Source organism: Carassius carassius, chromosome 24 (genome assembly GCF_963082965.1).
Source record: "Carassius carassius chromosome 24, fCarCar2.1, whole genome shotgun sequence".
Lineage (NCBI taxonomy): Eukaryota > Metazoa > Chordata > Actinopteri > Cypriniformes > Cyprinidae > Carassius > Carassius carassius.
In genome coordinates this window covers 2,545,973-2,562,097 of record NC_081778.1, presented here as the reverse complement: position 1 = coordinate 2,562,097, position 16,125 = coordinate 2,545,973, and the positions used below count along the sequence as shown (strand labels likewise).

The window sequence follows — 16,125 nt, the reverse complement described above, 5'->3', positions numbered from 1 at the left end:
CCCCTCGGTCACTTTGAATACCGGTTCTTCCCTTCGGTTTGGTCAACGCTCCCACTGTCTTTCAGGCTCTTATTAATGATGTCATGAGAGATATGCTTAACGTCTTCGTGTTTGTATACCTAGATGACATACTTATTTTCTCACCCTCCCTCCAAGTGCACGTCCAGCATGTTCGTCGAGTCCTGCAACGTCTCTTAGAGAACCGCCTCTTTGTTTAAGCTGAGAAATGCATATTCCATTCTTCGTCAGTTACGTTTCTGGGATCTGTCGTTTCCGCTGGGGGAATAAGTATGGACCCTTCCAAGGTTCAAGTCATCATTGATTGGCCTATACCCAATTCCCGAGTCGCTCTTCAGCGCTTCTTAGGTTTTGCTAATTTTTAAAGACAGTTTATTTGGAATTTTAGTCAGGTGGCTGCCCCACTTACTACGCTCACCTCGGTCAAGTCCCGTTTCACTTGGACCGAGGCGACCCAGTCTGCATTCGACCGTTTGAAGACATTATTTACCTCCGCTCCTATTCTTATCAATCCTGATATCGAGAGACAATTCATCGTCAAGGTCGACGCATCGGATGTGGGGGTAGGGGCGGTACTTTCACAGCGCTCACCTTTAGATGATAAGGTTCACCCGTGTGCATTCTATTCACATCGTCTCTCTTCTGCAGAGCACAATTATGATGTAGGTAACCGCGAGTTATTGGCCATTCGTCTGGCGTTAGGTGAGTGGCGCCCTTGGTTAGAGGGCTCTTCGCAGCCATTCATTGTCTGGACAGATCACAGGAATCTTGAGTATATTCGATCCGCTAAGAGGCTCAACGCTCGTCAGGCTCGTTGGGCGCTTTTTTTCTGTCGATTCAATTTCACGATCTCCTATAGACCTGGTTCTAAGAACACCAAGCCTGATGCTTTATCTCGTCTGTTCGGCTTCTCAGAGGATGCCGCAACCAAGGAGAACATTCTCCCCCGGGGGTGTGTGGTAGGGGCTACCGTTTGGGGGGTTGAGCGTATAGTTAAATGGGCTCTAGACCGCGCTATTACTCCACGACAGTGTCCCAAGCAATTATTATTCATTCCCGAACCTGTCCGCCCGGCAGTTCTCCGTTGGAGGCATTCGTCTAAAGTCTCAGTTCATCCTGGTGTCAGGGGTACGCTCGCCGTCATTCGTCAAAGATTATGGTGGCCTACTAGAGAACTCACCCCCCGCCGGTTTACTTTGGCCACTTCCTACTCCGTCACTTCCGTGGTCGCATATCGCCTTAGATTTTGTTACGGGCCTCCCTCAATCCATGGGGAATACCGTCATCCTCACAGTGGTGGATCGATTTTCTAAGGCCGCCCACTTCGTTCCACTTTCCAAATTACCCTCTGCTAAAGAGACAGCTCAGGCGGTAGTAAATCATGTCTTCAAGCTCCACGGTCTCCCCACAGATGTTGTTTCTGATAGGGGTCCGCAATTTATCTCTCAATTTTGGAGGGAGTTCTGCCGACAGATCGGCGCCACCGTCAGTTTATCGTCAGGTTATCACCCCCAAACTAACGGGCAGGCCGAACGGGCCAATCAGATTTTAGGTCGTATGCTCCGCAGTCTAGCATTCCAGGCTCCTTCATCCTGGTGCGAACAGTTGCCGTGGGCTGAGTATGCGCATAATTCGTTACCGTCATCTGCCAAGGGGCTTTCTCCATTTAATTGTAGCCTTGGTTATCAACCCCCACTCTTCCCCTCTCAGGAGCTCGGGGTTTCCGTTCCGTCGGTTGAGGCATTCATTCAGAGATGCCATCGTACGTGGAGGAGGGTGAGAGCTGCCCTTTGTCGGACCAAGGCTCGCTCTCGTCAAGCAGCGAAACGTCGTCGCGTTAAGGCCCCTAGATATATTTGCGGCCAGCTAGTCTGGCTCTCCACCATTAAACTTCCTCTACAGTCTAGCTCCCTTAAGCTCTCGCCACGGTACATAGGACCTTTTTCCTTTATTAAGGTTCTCAACCCGGTTACTGTCAAACTCAAACTTCCTCCCAGTCTTCGACGCATCCATCCCGTATTTCACGTGTCTTGCTTAAAATCCGTTATACGGATGCCCGCCCGCCCTGTCCCTCCGCCCCCTACCCTTGTTGAGGGTTCTCCTATCTATACTGTCCGCAGGCTTCTTGATGTTCGCCTTCCGGGTCGCGGTTTCCAGTATGTGGTCGATTGGGAGGGATACGGTCCTGAGGAGAGAAGCTGGATTCCATCTCGGGACGTCCTGGACCGCTTGCTCATCGAGGATTTCCATCGCTCTCGCCAGACTTCTCCTTTGGGAGCGCCAGGGGGCGCTTGTTGAAGGGGGGGTACTGTCATAAACCGGTCTCTTCCTCCTGTTTGTTTACCACCTTTCACACACGCACACACTCATACAGCTGATTAATCAACACTCACACTGATTATCTCTCACCTGATCCTTTTTTCTCTCTAATTCTCTCAGCTACTTCTAGTCACTGTTTGCTCTGTCTTTTGTCAGATTATTGTAGAACGTTGTGTTTTCGCTCCGTTTGTCGGTTACAATCTCTTCAGCAGTATTCTCTCGTGTATCCCCTAGTCTTGTCTTGTCCTGTCCCGTCCAGCTCTGTTTTTACGTGAGTAAGAGTTGGTCATTAACCTTTGTTCTCTGCCCAGTTCACCTCCTGTCAGTGGACCTTCACTCACCTGCCGCCTGCGAGCGGTTAGCGCCGGACACAGGGACGGAGAACTGTTGTTGCTCTCTGATCTTCTGGCACTGGATTCCGGTCCCTATCACCTGTCCGTCAAGGATCTTCTTTTTTTGTTATTTCACAGACCTGCGTCTGTTGACGGCAGTCTCCTTGTCTGAAGTTTTTGGACAATAAACTGTACTGCATAACCTCTGCTTTTGGGTCCTCAATTCTGAACTGTGACAATTAGGTATTTGTGACTTTTTTTTATCTGAGTAAAAAACTCAGATTTGTGAGATACAAATGTAAAATTCTGAGATAAAAACTAACAATTACATTTTTTTGTTGTTGTTGTTTTGTGGTGGAAACAAAAAATCTGAATTGTAAGATGTAAAAGTGAGATGTAAAAGAAAATCTGAATTCGGAGTTTATATTTTGCAATTCTGAGAAGGAGAAAAAAAATCATAATTCTGAAATTAAAAATATTACTTTATTTATTTATTACATGGCAGAAAAAAGTTTACATAGGTGTATGAATATATATTAGATAATTATTAGGGACAATTATTTCCTTATTATTAACATATTGTCACGGTCTGCCTACTGTGCAGGAATGAGGAGCGCAGAGACGATGGAGATTAACACAAGGAACAATATTTATTTTTCCAAATAAAGAGTTACATGGGCAGGAACACAGATGTGGCACAGGGGAACAGACATTTAACACTGGACGCAAAACACCAAGGAACACCACAGGAACACAGGGCTGACACATATGAAGTCATTACTTGTCCTGATTGTGACAGGTTTAGAATCTCTGTAGATTTACTAAAATGGTAGTTAATTGAATGCATATGTTACAGAGGGTCACATGTGCACAGAGCATATTCTAAATCTTATAGTTCTCATTGTAAACAATTCATCCATGCATATGTCTAATTTTTTTGGCTATGTTTTTACCTTTTATTGTTTAATTAAAATGTTGTGCCTGGATCTTCCAGCAAAAAAATGTTCTCTTAAGATGTGTCCATTCAATCTCACAATCACCTGCCTCCTCGTTTGAGAGCCACACCCACATCTTGACATCCAATCAACAACTGGTGCATAAAACCAAGCCCCATCATACGTTTTTTTATTGTTCAAGAATAAGTCATAGATCTGGCGCTACTTTAAATTCTAAACATTTTTGTTTGTTGTTGTTAGCCTTAAGCTATGTGATCAGCAACAATTTGCTTTTAGAAGATACAGTATGCATTTGAAAGTCTCTCTCGCACCGTAATATGGATCAGCGATTTTGATTAAATCATTATTCACTTCAGGCTCCCTGTTTTTTGTCACTTTTTTTATATTAACTCTTTCATATTAAATTTAAAGGTGGAATCTTATATTGATAGAATACATCTGAATACAACTGTAGCTGTCACAAGCTGTCAAATATGATTTTGCCTGTGCTGTGATGTAAACAAAATGTTATTGGCCAAAAAAATATTTATAAGTCAAGATGCCGTCATTTTTATACCACTTTATACAATACAGAATGTGTCAAAGCAGCTTCAAAGGGATAAACAGGAAAATAACATTTCAATGATCCAAACAGAATCCAATTTGCTGTAAAGCAGCTCAAAAAAAGACAACAGTGAACAGTCATTACTCAGTTGAAATCAGTTTGTCACCACTCGATAGGTCCCACCCTGACTTCCTGTTTCAGGCCAAATTACATCACACTGAAAAACACTTCAGAGGGACTTAGATAGCAGGGGTAAACTTCAATACATTAATATTAGTTATGTATTACAATAATCATGGAATAACAATGAACAATTATTATTATTTTTTTACCTCATTATTAATCTAGGTTCACGTAAATTTTTCTCTCTCTCTCTATACATATATATATAAAATGCATTTATTAATTCAGGTTGGTTCATAATACATTAACTAATATAAATTATCTCTAATATATATGGTATCTCTTTTTATTTACTTACCTGTGGACAGGATTACACAGGGTTTGTGTGTAAATGCATCTCCACAGGAAACCGTTTCTCTGTGAAGTAATGCAATGCACTACCACACTTCAAAGGTTAATGTGTATCTTGCAATCGAGTCAAAATTAAAAATAGAAACCTCAGATACCTCGACATGACGTACAGTACCCCAGAAATGTGGTTGCTATCAGTACTTGACAGTGAGTTGAGGGCTCTTGTGCGATGGGCCAACCGTAAAGATCAACATCATGTCAACTGAACTCATCGGCCCATATGGAAATGTAATATATTTTTCCCTATATCAAGAGTTTAATTGCCATATTATATGTTAAGGTGATAGATAGGGTAGATGATATATGTCAACAATATATATTTGCAACTTTAAAATAATGTATATACATACTGTCAATCAGAATGTTTATTTATGTTTTTATATATAATTTTGAAATACATGTTTATATTTTATGTTTTCTTATATAATATCAACATGTGTTGATGTGTTTTAGGATGGATATACATGTACATGGCATATATGTCCAAAAATGTATTACACATACATAAACATATGTATTACTGTATATATATATATATATATATATATATATATATATATATATATATATATATATATATATATATATATATATATATATATATATATATATATATATATATATATATATATAAATTGTATGTACGTAACATTTTTGTATGGAAAAATAATGCTTGCAAATTAAATTTTGTTTTAAGAGTGCAGGTAACAAAGGCTGGAAACAGAATTGACATCCCACTCACTAAAAATGAAAAGTGCATTCCAATCATCATTAATCAAACCCATTCAGCTTGGAAATACAGTTCTGCTAGAGTTGACCTTTCTTTCTTTCAGGGTATTATTTCAAGGGTTGAGAACAGTGTTTTATCAGAATAAATGAAGGCCATTCTTTCCTTTCTGCAGGCACACGTCTCATTTTGTTCTCATGTTATCCCAGTGAAGTCCAGAGAACTGGTCGCATTGGACTGCCAAAGCTGTCGACTCATATTTGTCTTCATTTATTGTTACAGTCATTTAATAAATCTCAACAGGAAGGGATGAACATCTTTCCACAATATATTCTCAAAGCTTTGTAGAATCATCCATTACGGCTCCTAGTGAGCAAATCAATCATTCATGAAGGAGAAGAAGGGGGAAAAAGGAAGATCAAATGATCTCCTAAGGACTTTAAAAGCTGCGTTTTGAACCAACAAATTGTTAGAGACTGCAGGACATCTAGCCAGTAATACAAGACTACACGTACTATAAGTCTTCATAACTTAGCATTACTTTTAAGATGCAGAATGTTGTTTAATGAATACTGGAATGTGGTTCTACAAGGATTTTAAAGGGTTTGTTCATCCAGAAAAGAAACTTCCATCATCATGTACTCACCATTAAGTTATTCCAAATATATTTATTTTATCAGCTGATTAAAGAAGAAGATACTTTGAAGAATGTAGATAATCAAATAGCTGACAGTATACACCTGAAGATGAGTAAATAATCACTTTGAACTCTAAATTGTCTATAAAGTCATTATCTATGATCACAGTAAATGCATAACAGTTTTGGGTACAGTGTCCCAGGTTCTGGTATGGGAAACTGTATTAAGATTAAATTAATGTTGTTGTCTATTACATGTAATCATTATATAAATTGGTAAAAGCAAGTAAAAGCAAAACTATGGAGTGTTTGAGAGAGATGAAGGCTGAAGTGTTACAAGATTTATTCAATTCTGTTTAATGATGCCAGTGGCACATTAACTACACTCTTCACTTTCAATGAACTAAATTGGGGTTTTACAGATGAATCTATTAGTTCGTACACTGCCCGTTTTTGGCCATTATGGACTAATCAGTTTCATATGATTAGCTTGGCATTGTATCCTGATTTATGTCTGTGAAATCATCAGTATTCATTACTTTTCAATGTACAATATATATATATATATATATATATATATATATATATTCTCAACCCTATACAGGACATAAAAACACAATAGGCTAAGGTTGGTCATCTTGTATATAGCACATAATGTATCAGTGAGAAGAGTCCTCTTCCTGTGGGGTTACTAAGCTTCAGTGTGGACCAGATTTTGTAACATTTCACTGCAATGCAAGCCTAGGCAAGCCCTGAAGTGAATGTCAGTCATGCGCTGCAGGCTATGTATTCCCGCTTGTGCATTCAAAATAAAAGAACACTTAAAACATCAGTTGGCAATAGTTTTCTGCATGGAAAAATGAATAGCAGTGTCAAAAGATGTCAAGTTGGGAAATAATCTTATTAATGCCGCTTCCATCTATTTGGAGTCCAGGTTTAATATGCACAAGGGGTTATTAAGAGGCTGCAATGGCAAAGTGAAATCACGGCCCTCCTTTAAAAGTTCTCCTGTCCTACCAAGCATGTCTGAGCTAGTTAATAAAAGTCTTCCGGGGGTCACCCGCCACATAGCGAGCGCATGAGGTCGAGATTGTCGCCGTGGAAATGTGTTCCCTCCCTGGAGAGGGGCGACCAAGGCCCGTCCTCTAGGGAAGGTGTGGCGATTCCTTGGAGTGTCATCGGCTGCCAGATTCAACCCAACACAAAGAGCCGCATCTCGTACAACCATCGAGCTCCTGCTCTGCAGGCAAACTATGTCACTCAGCCGCTGAATAGAGCTGATGGTGCTGGTACAAATGCTTACCATGCAAGATTTTAAATCGGGAGAACTTGGTAGTAGTAACTCAAAAACACCAATTCTGAATAAACCAGAAATAAACATAAACAACTGATTGTTTTGGTCTGGTGGTTTCAAGTAGTATCTTTACCTACCTTATTCTGGAGGACGTTTACCTGCCTGACAGCGATGTCAAGATCAATTCCCGAGTAATGCACATCCAAACCTCGAATATGGTTTAAACGCAAATCACTATAACTCTACAGCAGACAAAACAAGGATCATTTTCGGTGTTAAGGTGGTTTAGATGGGAGGGAAATGTGACGTCAGCTGAAAGAGATGGCAAAATGATTACACTTTAATAAAAATGATGAAGACAAATTGCTTTTCTTTGGAATAACATGCTCAGACGAGACGAGGAAATATGCATTAAGAAGCCCATTTGGATTTCAGCGTTTCTCAATCATAAACATCATAGATAACAAGCTACTTAATGCTGGCTATTAAATCTGTTTCTGGAAATGATCAGTCATGACTGATGGTGCATGGATGTCTCTCGCGACTGCCATTATAAAATTACACAAGGATCCACAGGCCTATCACTAACAGATGTTTCTGAATGTTATGCAAGTCTTTGCAGCTTTAGCACCTTGAGTAGGTGTAGGTCCTGTTTTACCGTGGTCTATTCTCACGGCCTGAAGGATGACACACAGCTTTGAAAAAGAAATTCATACTGTTCTTCAGAGTGTGATACCAGGTGTATGTGAGATAGATATTCAGTTTAAAAAGCTTGATATTTAGTTTAAAGGTATTAGTTATTTAAATGATCAAATATGCATGATGCATGCTGTGCTGTTACTGTAGTAATCCAATGATTAATTATTTTAAAAGGCAGCAATTCAAGTTCTGATTTTTAATTTTAAAAATTATCTGTATCAGTAGCAATCATTAAGAAAATTACTAAAATTATTATACACATATAAAACATCTCTTGTCTCTTGTAATTATAATTTCTGAATGTAAAATCACTGGACTGGAGAGAAAAGATAATTTATCACCTTTAATTCAACAGGGCATCCCAGAGCAAAGAGTTGATCTATGTCCAGCCAACAAATGTAAACCAATAACTCATCATAAAAAAGTGGATATTGCCATCATTTTACATCAATGAAAAAATACATAAATACATGCATGGCAGTTTAAATAGTTTTTTTGCTGAAAAAAATTAACTATGTTATAAAAAATAATATTACAGTTTGTTCTGTTATTTTGCAAAAGGATGGGTTACTCTGTAATTTCAGATTTCATCAGAAAACAACAGACTCCCTCCACAGTCCCATGCATTGTGCTTTTATAAAAATGGGAAATATGAATTCTAAACATATGCACTTGATGTTCTTGATTCATGCGTTACTGGACAACATTATAGCAACACACCAGCATATATGAGTGAGCCTGCAGCAAGCATAACAGGGTTGATGCTTGCAGAATCCAGTTATCGTCCTATCTGACGAAAAAGAATGCATGTCACTGCAAACCTCTAGAGTTATATATGTATTCATGCAAAGCTAGCGTCCGATCATTGCATGCCAGTTGTACAAGCCAGTTCTCCAAATGTGTCTCTTCACACATCGGAGTTGAGGCTGAGGTTGGCTAGCCGTGGGTCAGAGTTGATCTCATATCTGTAATGGTATCCCTCCATATGATCTCTGCACGCATCACGGATATTGTAGATCCACCTCTTGATCCCTTTCCTGTTAAGGTAAAGGACCAGAAGGAAGATGACCCCAATGAGGGCAAGAACCATCCCCAAGAACACATAGGAGGGCTCCAGCGCACGGTTCATTGCATCTCCTGCATTACTCCAGCACGAGAGCTGGGATTGTTCCAGGTGTGAAAGTGGGACATTTTTTACTTCTGCCGGGTCAGAACAGGTTAGGTTTAATATGTCTACCACAAACTCATGTTTGGCCAACAGAAATAACATGTCCTCAATATTGCAATCACAGCGCCAGGGGTTTCCTGCGAGTCTGACTCGCAAATCAGAGATCAAACTGAGTTTATCTAGGGTCACGTTGGGCAGGGCTTTCAATGCATTGTCTCGTAAGTCCAACTCTTTAAGTTTTAATACATTCCAAAATGTATCATTCCTGATTGTAACAATGGAGTTGTTCCTCAAATCCAAAACAGTGAGGTCCAACAAACCTGTGAATATGCCTTCTGGAAGGAGCACCAGGTCATTACTGGACAAATCGAGATGAGAAACATTGGGCAGGCTGTGTTTGAAAAGATCTGCAAACACACTGATGTAGGAGTGATTATATAAGGATTTGCTGAGGTTTAGAACCTCAATCTTGTTGTCTTGAGGTAAAGCCTCAACGCTGAACTGTGAAATCCTGTTGTTGCTGAGGTCAAGTAAACGCAAACTTGGCAAGTTTTTAAACACCATGGAGTCCAATTCCTCCACTTGGCTTCCAGACACATAAAGGTGTGTTAAATGTTCCAGCGGCCTGGGGAAAGATTCATTGTTCAGGTTCCTTATATCGTTCCCACTGATGTTAAGCATGGTGATGTTTTCTGGAAGGGGCTGTGGGATGGATCTCAAGTTTTGGCTAACACAGTTCACCACCGTGGCTTCGCACAAACACTGGGCAGGACATGAAGAAATGGTCGAGCAGGGACACGTCAGGAAGAGTAAAACACAGAGAATCAGGTTACACATGTTCTTTTGTTTTCTCTGAAGTTGAAGCAAATGCAGCAATCCAACATCGGACATTCTGAGCGATATAAATCAAACGGCGGGAAAGTGTTTTTCTCCACAGAGATAAAAGGAACGCGCTCGCGCTTCTCAAACGGCTGTTTCACACAAACTCTCACGTCTTCTTTGTTCTTCTTTCATTCAGGATTCCTCCTTGGACTTTAAACTCCTCGGTGACAGCAGAAAGCAAAATATCCGAGAAGCGTTTATTCTGATTCCGTCACTTCTTTCTCAAGTCCCGAACACAAAAATGAGTTTCTCCAAAAAGTAGTGTCCAATCCTTCGATCGAATCCTGTCCAAAAAAGAAAAAAGTCCGATCTGTTATTAAAGTTCCTGATATTTAAAAAAGACACTGTAGATCCACGTACCTATAAAGGTGTGATTAGTCGAGTCTCGGCTCGGCTCGGCATGTCACGGGCTGCCGGGCATCTCACTGTCCCTCCTCGCGCTGCTCGCTGTGAATGGTTCCCCCCGCCGGTCGCTTGATCCACGCCGAGCGCTATTCACCGGACTCTACCATTCTGATCATGCGGGGAGGCGTCGAGGACCACACACGACACACACACAGATCCAGCACAGTTGTCCAGTTTTCCAAATGACACATTCTTTAACGGGAATGTTCAGGTAAATAAACAAGTAGTAACACATTCTTGCTATAAAACATTATAAACATGACACAGCCAATAAACCACACAAGGACAAACTTCTATAAGTTATTTAATAAAGGTATACGAATGATGATGTTTCACTATGTGTAAGACCTATATATATATATATATATATATATATATATATATCCATCCATCCATCCATCCATCCGATCCATCCGATCCATCCATCCATCCATCCATCCATCCATCTATCTATCTATCTATCTATCTATCTATCTATCTATCTATCTATCTATCTATCTATCTATCTATCTATCTATCTATCTATCTATCTATCTATCTATCTATCTATGCGTCATGTGACTCATGTGTAAGGTATGCCCCGTAAGCCCCGCCCACACTGCGCTGACGCAAGAGACGGGACTCCCTTGCCAACTCGTCATGACACTAGCAACTGGCTTACAGTGGAGTCCATCAAACAAGCCTTCTGCGATTATCATAACTAACTTGAGTGCTTTCATTAAAATAAGACGTATGTTTGTGTCACAATCGCAAACTGTGAAGTATTTATTTTTACTCGCCGAGCCGTCTGCAAATCGAACTGTCCAATGAAATGTGAGGATGACTGTCTGATTGGCCAATCAGAATTCGTATTATTCGTGCGTCTCCCCTTCCAGCATTACTTAACCGACTGTCTCTGCTGCAACATATTTACTGCAAAAACATCAGCGTTAAAGATGTTTCTGTGGATCTGCCGCGTTGGGGAAAACACAAACATTGCTTTTTCATTCATCTAGCATCAGGTGAGCGAGCGATATTAATCAGGCAGAGTTTGAGAACACAGTTCAGCCCAAACACGATGTATCAGTCACTCAACAGTACAGACTTCATTACAGTTCTCACTCATTATATATTCACTCGTGTCATCATGAGTAGATTATTTCCTCTAGATATTGCAGCTTGATCAGTGAGTGTAGTTTGAGTGTCAGTGTTATGTCCCTGACTGACATCACATCTAATGAGAGAGATGTAAACAAACGCTTTCAACTAATTATCTGCTCGATTAGTTGAGCATAATTCGTTTAAAATTTTTAATTTTAGATAAACTGATCCAGAAACTGATGCCTTCAGACTCAAGCCTGAATCCAAATTTAGCATTAAATTAAATAACATATTTCACCTTTTTTGATTTTTAATGGTAACACAAAAACTGGCTTGAAAAATGTGCATCATTCAATCACCTAAAACTGACTTTATATATATATATATATATATATATATATATATATATATATATATATATATATATATTTATATATATATATATATTTATATATATATATATATATATATATATATATTATTGTTTGCCTCGACCAAAATTAGTGACTTTAGTCTCTCTCTCTCTCTCGGCTTGTTTATTTTTTGGTTTATTTCAAGAAGTCTACAAAGTGTCCATGATTAAAGAAACATCCAGTTATGTTACTGATAATTTTGTATAATTAAATTAGAGCTCATTTGAGTGCTTTGTTTACATTTTCAGCCTAGTCTAGTCATGAATAAAGACACAACAGAAGCACTTTGTTTGATCAGGTAAATTCTGTTGTTTAATTGCCACTTCGGTAGGAATGTTGTGTAGTGAAGTTGATATTAATGTGTCTTGCTTTCTTTCCAGGCACCTCTTGCAATTATGGAGGCTTAAACAGTTGAGCGTTTTTGGTGGAAGGAGCCTTTCCCCTCAAAGTTGATGGACTCTTGAAAGGACAGGATTCGCCTTCACACCATCAACATAAACACACGCACAGTTCTAGCGCCTGGATTTCTCACTTTTTTTGTTTTTTTTTTTGCTTTAATTTATTGCAGTAATTTGAGAAATTAATTCTATGTTAGTCTGAGAAATTTATCACAAGCTTGTGGGTGTTTTGGCATTTTTGGGGACGTAACTTAGCGGGTGGGAAGCTGAAATGAGTTTGGGAAGCCCAGACTGCACACCGAAGTGCCGCTCTGTGAGGCACGCAGAGGAAGTGATCACGCTTTGACCAGTGGTTCGAAGGGCCGTCTGCAGGGCTTCTTGTCTGTCCACTGTCACAATGCATCCTCCCTGCGGGACGAGTTTGGACGCACGGCTCTGCACCTCGTGGCCTCTCTGCCTCATGGGGCTCATCAAGGTGAGACTCATGTGAGTTTTTCATTGACCATTGCCAATATAATGTTTAGAGAGAAGGGTGACTGATGGCCATTGATATACACCACTGGCCAAAAGTTTGAAAGAAGTCTCTTCTGCTCACCAAGGCTGGATTTATTTGATCGGAAATACAATAAAAACAGTAATACTGTGAAATATAATTATAATTTGAAATAACTGTTTTATATGTGAATATGTTAATGTACAGTAATATATTTCTGTGATGTGCAGCTGTATTTTCAGCATCATTCCTCCAGTCTTCAGTGTCACATGATCTTCAGAAATCATTCTGATATTATGATTTACTGCTCAAGAAACATTTCTGATTATCATCAATGTTGAAAACAGTTTTTACTTTTATTGATCAAAAGTGACAGTAAATACGTTTCAAAAGATACATATTTTAAATAAAGTCTGTTCTTAAAAAAAGTTAAATGACGCGCACAAAATTGCTAAATTAAATTGGGAATTATTTTGGTGCTGCTAGAGGCACAGTAACCACACACTTCACTTATATATAAAAATATATATATGTATATATGGGTTAGTGATCTCCAAATGAGCAAATAATTCCTGATTAAGGGTAGAGTAGGTGATTTCAAAGAGGCAATACCATGCATAAGATCCCACCTTCCCTTCAAATCACTCTCCAAAGCCACGCCTCCTCCAAAGCACAAGAACGCCCACAGAGAGGCTAACCAGCGACACGATGAGAGACGGCCTCGTTAGAGGGTTGAGTGCAGCACTGTCAGTTTACCTCACCTCTCATGCACTGGTGAGAAAACATAACAGACAGTCTATCGTAGCCCTCTGACCAAGGGATATGATTGGATGAACATTTTATGATCCTCAGCCATCCACAGACAATATAAATAAATTTAGACCACTTAGCTCAGCGATTGCTTTCGGGATGCAAAGAGACTTTCAGCAAGCATAATTACTGCCCGAGTAACTGGCCTGGTTTATACACGAGTCAGTCACTGTTGAGAACTACTGTGCTGCAGATCTTGAAACCCAGTGGACTGTGGAACGTGAGAACAGCTTTATCTTCTCCTCCCCATTCCATTGGTTTATTGGTTTGTGTGATTGTTTATATGTTTGTGTCCCAGCGTGGCGGAGCACTGTCCATCCAGGACAAGGAGGGTCTTTCGGCCCTAGACCTCACCATTAAGGACCGCCCAGCTCATGTAGTGTTCAGAAACACTGGTAAATATGGATTAATTTCTTTATTAATATCTATGACTGTACCAGACTCTACACAAGCACATAACTCAGTTTGTTGATCGGATCTCATCGAAGACCCCACTGAAGTGTACACTTGGGGAAGCAACACAAATTTTAGTCTGGGACACGGAAACCAGGAGAGCAGACACCATCCTGAGATTGTGCACCTGTTTTTAAGGTCTAGGATCTATGTGAAGCAGGTTAATGTTGTTCAGGGTTTCTTTTAATTATTAGTTTTTGTTCAGTTTAGTCAGGGCCGTAACCACTATAGATGTTGAGGGGAGCAAGTCCCCCCCAATAATTGAAACTCTTGCACTGCTCCGCTGCACTACATTACACAGTGCTTTGTTTGTTGTTAAGATGACAAAAATGTTTAAAAGTATTATGTTCAGTCTGGTGTGCCTGAGCGGTCTGACCGCGCTCATCAATGTCAAAACGATTGAGATGACCAATCAAATGAAAGTGGGCGTGGTTTACCGTTTACAGGAGCAGAGCAAGAACTCCAGCATAGAGCATCATTTTTAACCTTGAAAGAGAGTGAGGTAAGATCGAAAGTGCAAATCATTTTATATTTGACAACTGTTTTACGGTAGAAATGTTGAACAACCAGCAGTAATATCCAGGGATGACTTTTAAATATGGCCGTTCTGTTATCATTTACATGATTCATGTAATTCCTAAATGAATGTGACAAAACAAAAAATGTTTAGCTTTTTTTGACATATTAGCCATGCCAATAAAAGTACAGGTGTTAAAAATATTATTTAAAAAAAGTTCAAAATGATTACTCGCCATATTATCCCTCACTATTTACTCGCTATTCTACTTCTTTATTTAACCACGTTCACGAGAAGGTTACAGCCTTGACTTCAATCAAAATGAATGTCTAAGTGTACCAACAACATCCTGTACATTTTCAAAAAATACAAAGAAACCGCAATACAGTAAAATATAATTACAGGAAAAAAAAACATATTAAAAAAAGACCCATAAAGAATAAAATAACCACACTGATCTAATAAATGCTATTCCACAACTTGGAGAATAGTTAATAATATATATTTTTTTACTGCACATAGTGTTATGAAATCCTCATCTGCAATGCAATTCCCCGAGGTTTGTGTGAGCTAGCGGGGCCTAAAACTCCCCAGGGTTACGTGTGACATCAAGAGAGGAGGGTAAAAACAGAGGACCTGCGAGGGTTGCCTTGATACCAGGCTTCTCACAGGGAACCTCCTTCAAAACAAACATCTCCAAGGGTCCCTGCAAACCATCCAGGAACTGGGACCTCTTTGTAAATTGTTCTTGAGAATGCCCTCGGGGATGAAAACGATGTTCTTGTTGATGGAGAGAAGCTCTTTGTGTTGGAACTGCTTTGGCTTACCTGACCCTGAAAGATGCCAACATCATGCTTTAACGCTGTATAAGTTTCCATTTTTCCGTGGTCATAGTGGGGACTCGTTTGCATTTTGGATGGATAACCAACATGTGCTCATTTGTGGATGGGAAATGTGATCCAGTAGCATTGCATGATCCCATTGTCAGCCTTTCCCTTGGGATTTGGGCATTTTTGAAAAGAGTAGCCCCGAGTTGTTAAGGGGTGATCAAAATGAGTGTATTAAGCCAAATCTGTCAGCCATTTAGGATGATGGAAAGCTTCTAGAGATGCATCTTACCCTTGAGAAGACACTTCAGCAATGCATTTCATTTTTAATTGTTCAGTCTGTGTGTGTACTTGCATTCGGCTAATTAATTTCTGAAGTGCAGGGCAGGCCTTTAATTCTACAATGCTCATTGTGATGCCGGATCTTGTTTCTTGACCCTTTCATGGGCTCTCCAATGCCCCCTTACACGGACAGAGAGTGCATTGTGTCACGCCACGCTGTTCTGCAGATGCTTTCAGTTAAATATTAAAATATTCATTCAGGGAGAACAGCAGCAGATTAAATAAGCGCTGCGAATGCATGCGTATGGCAGCCCGTCAGCGCAGTTTGGACGCTTTA

At 39.9% G+C, this 16,125-nt stretch overlaps 2 protein-coding genes and 1 pseudogene across 2 annotated transcripts in view; 1 reads left to right on the top strand and 2 right to left on the bottom strand.

The window, feature by feature from the left end:
- LOC132102717 (2-oxoisovalerate dehydrogenase subunit beta, mitochondrial-like) overlaps nt 1-16,125 on the bottom strand; it is a 486,592-nt gene that overhangs the window by 265,009 nt on the left and 205,458 nt on the right. The gene's annotated exons all lie outside the window — the stretch shown is intronic.
- Nucleotides 8,406-10,521, bottom strand: LOC132102713 (trophoblast glycoprotein-like). Its single transcript, XM_059507333.1, has one exon. The coding sequence runs from the start codon at nt 10,117-10,119 to the stop codon at nt 8,968-8,970; it is 1,152 nt and encodes a 383-aa protein (XP_059363316.1). The 5' UTR covers nt 10,120-10,521; the 3' UTR covers nt 8,406-8,967.
- LOC132103779 (inhibitor of Bruton tyrosine kinase-like) overlaps nt 13,852-16,125 on the top strand; it is a 28,821-nt pseudogene continuing 26,547 nt past the window's right edge.

Bases quoted from the DNA above. Each gene is read 5' to 3' on its own strand.
- LOC132102713 (XM_059507333.1), bottom strand. From the start codon at position 10,119: ATGTCCGATGTTGGATTGCTGCATTTGCTTCAACTTCAGAGAAAACAA.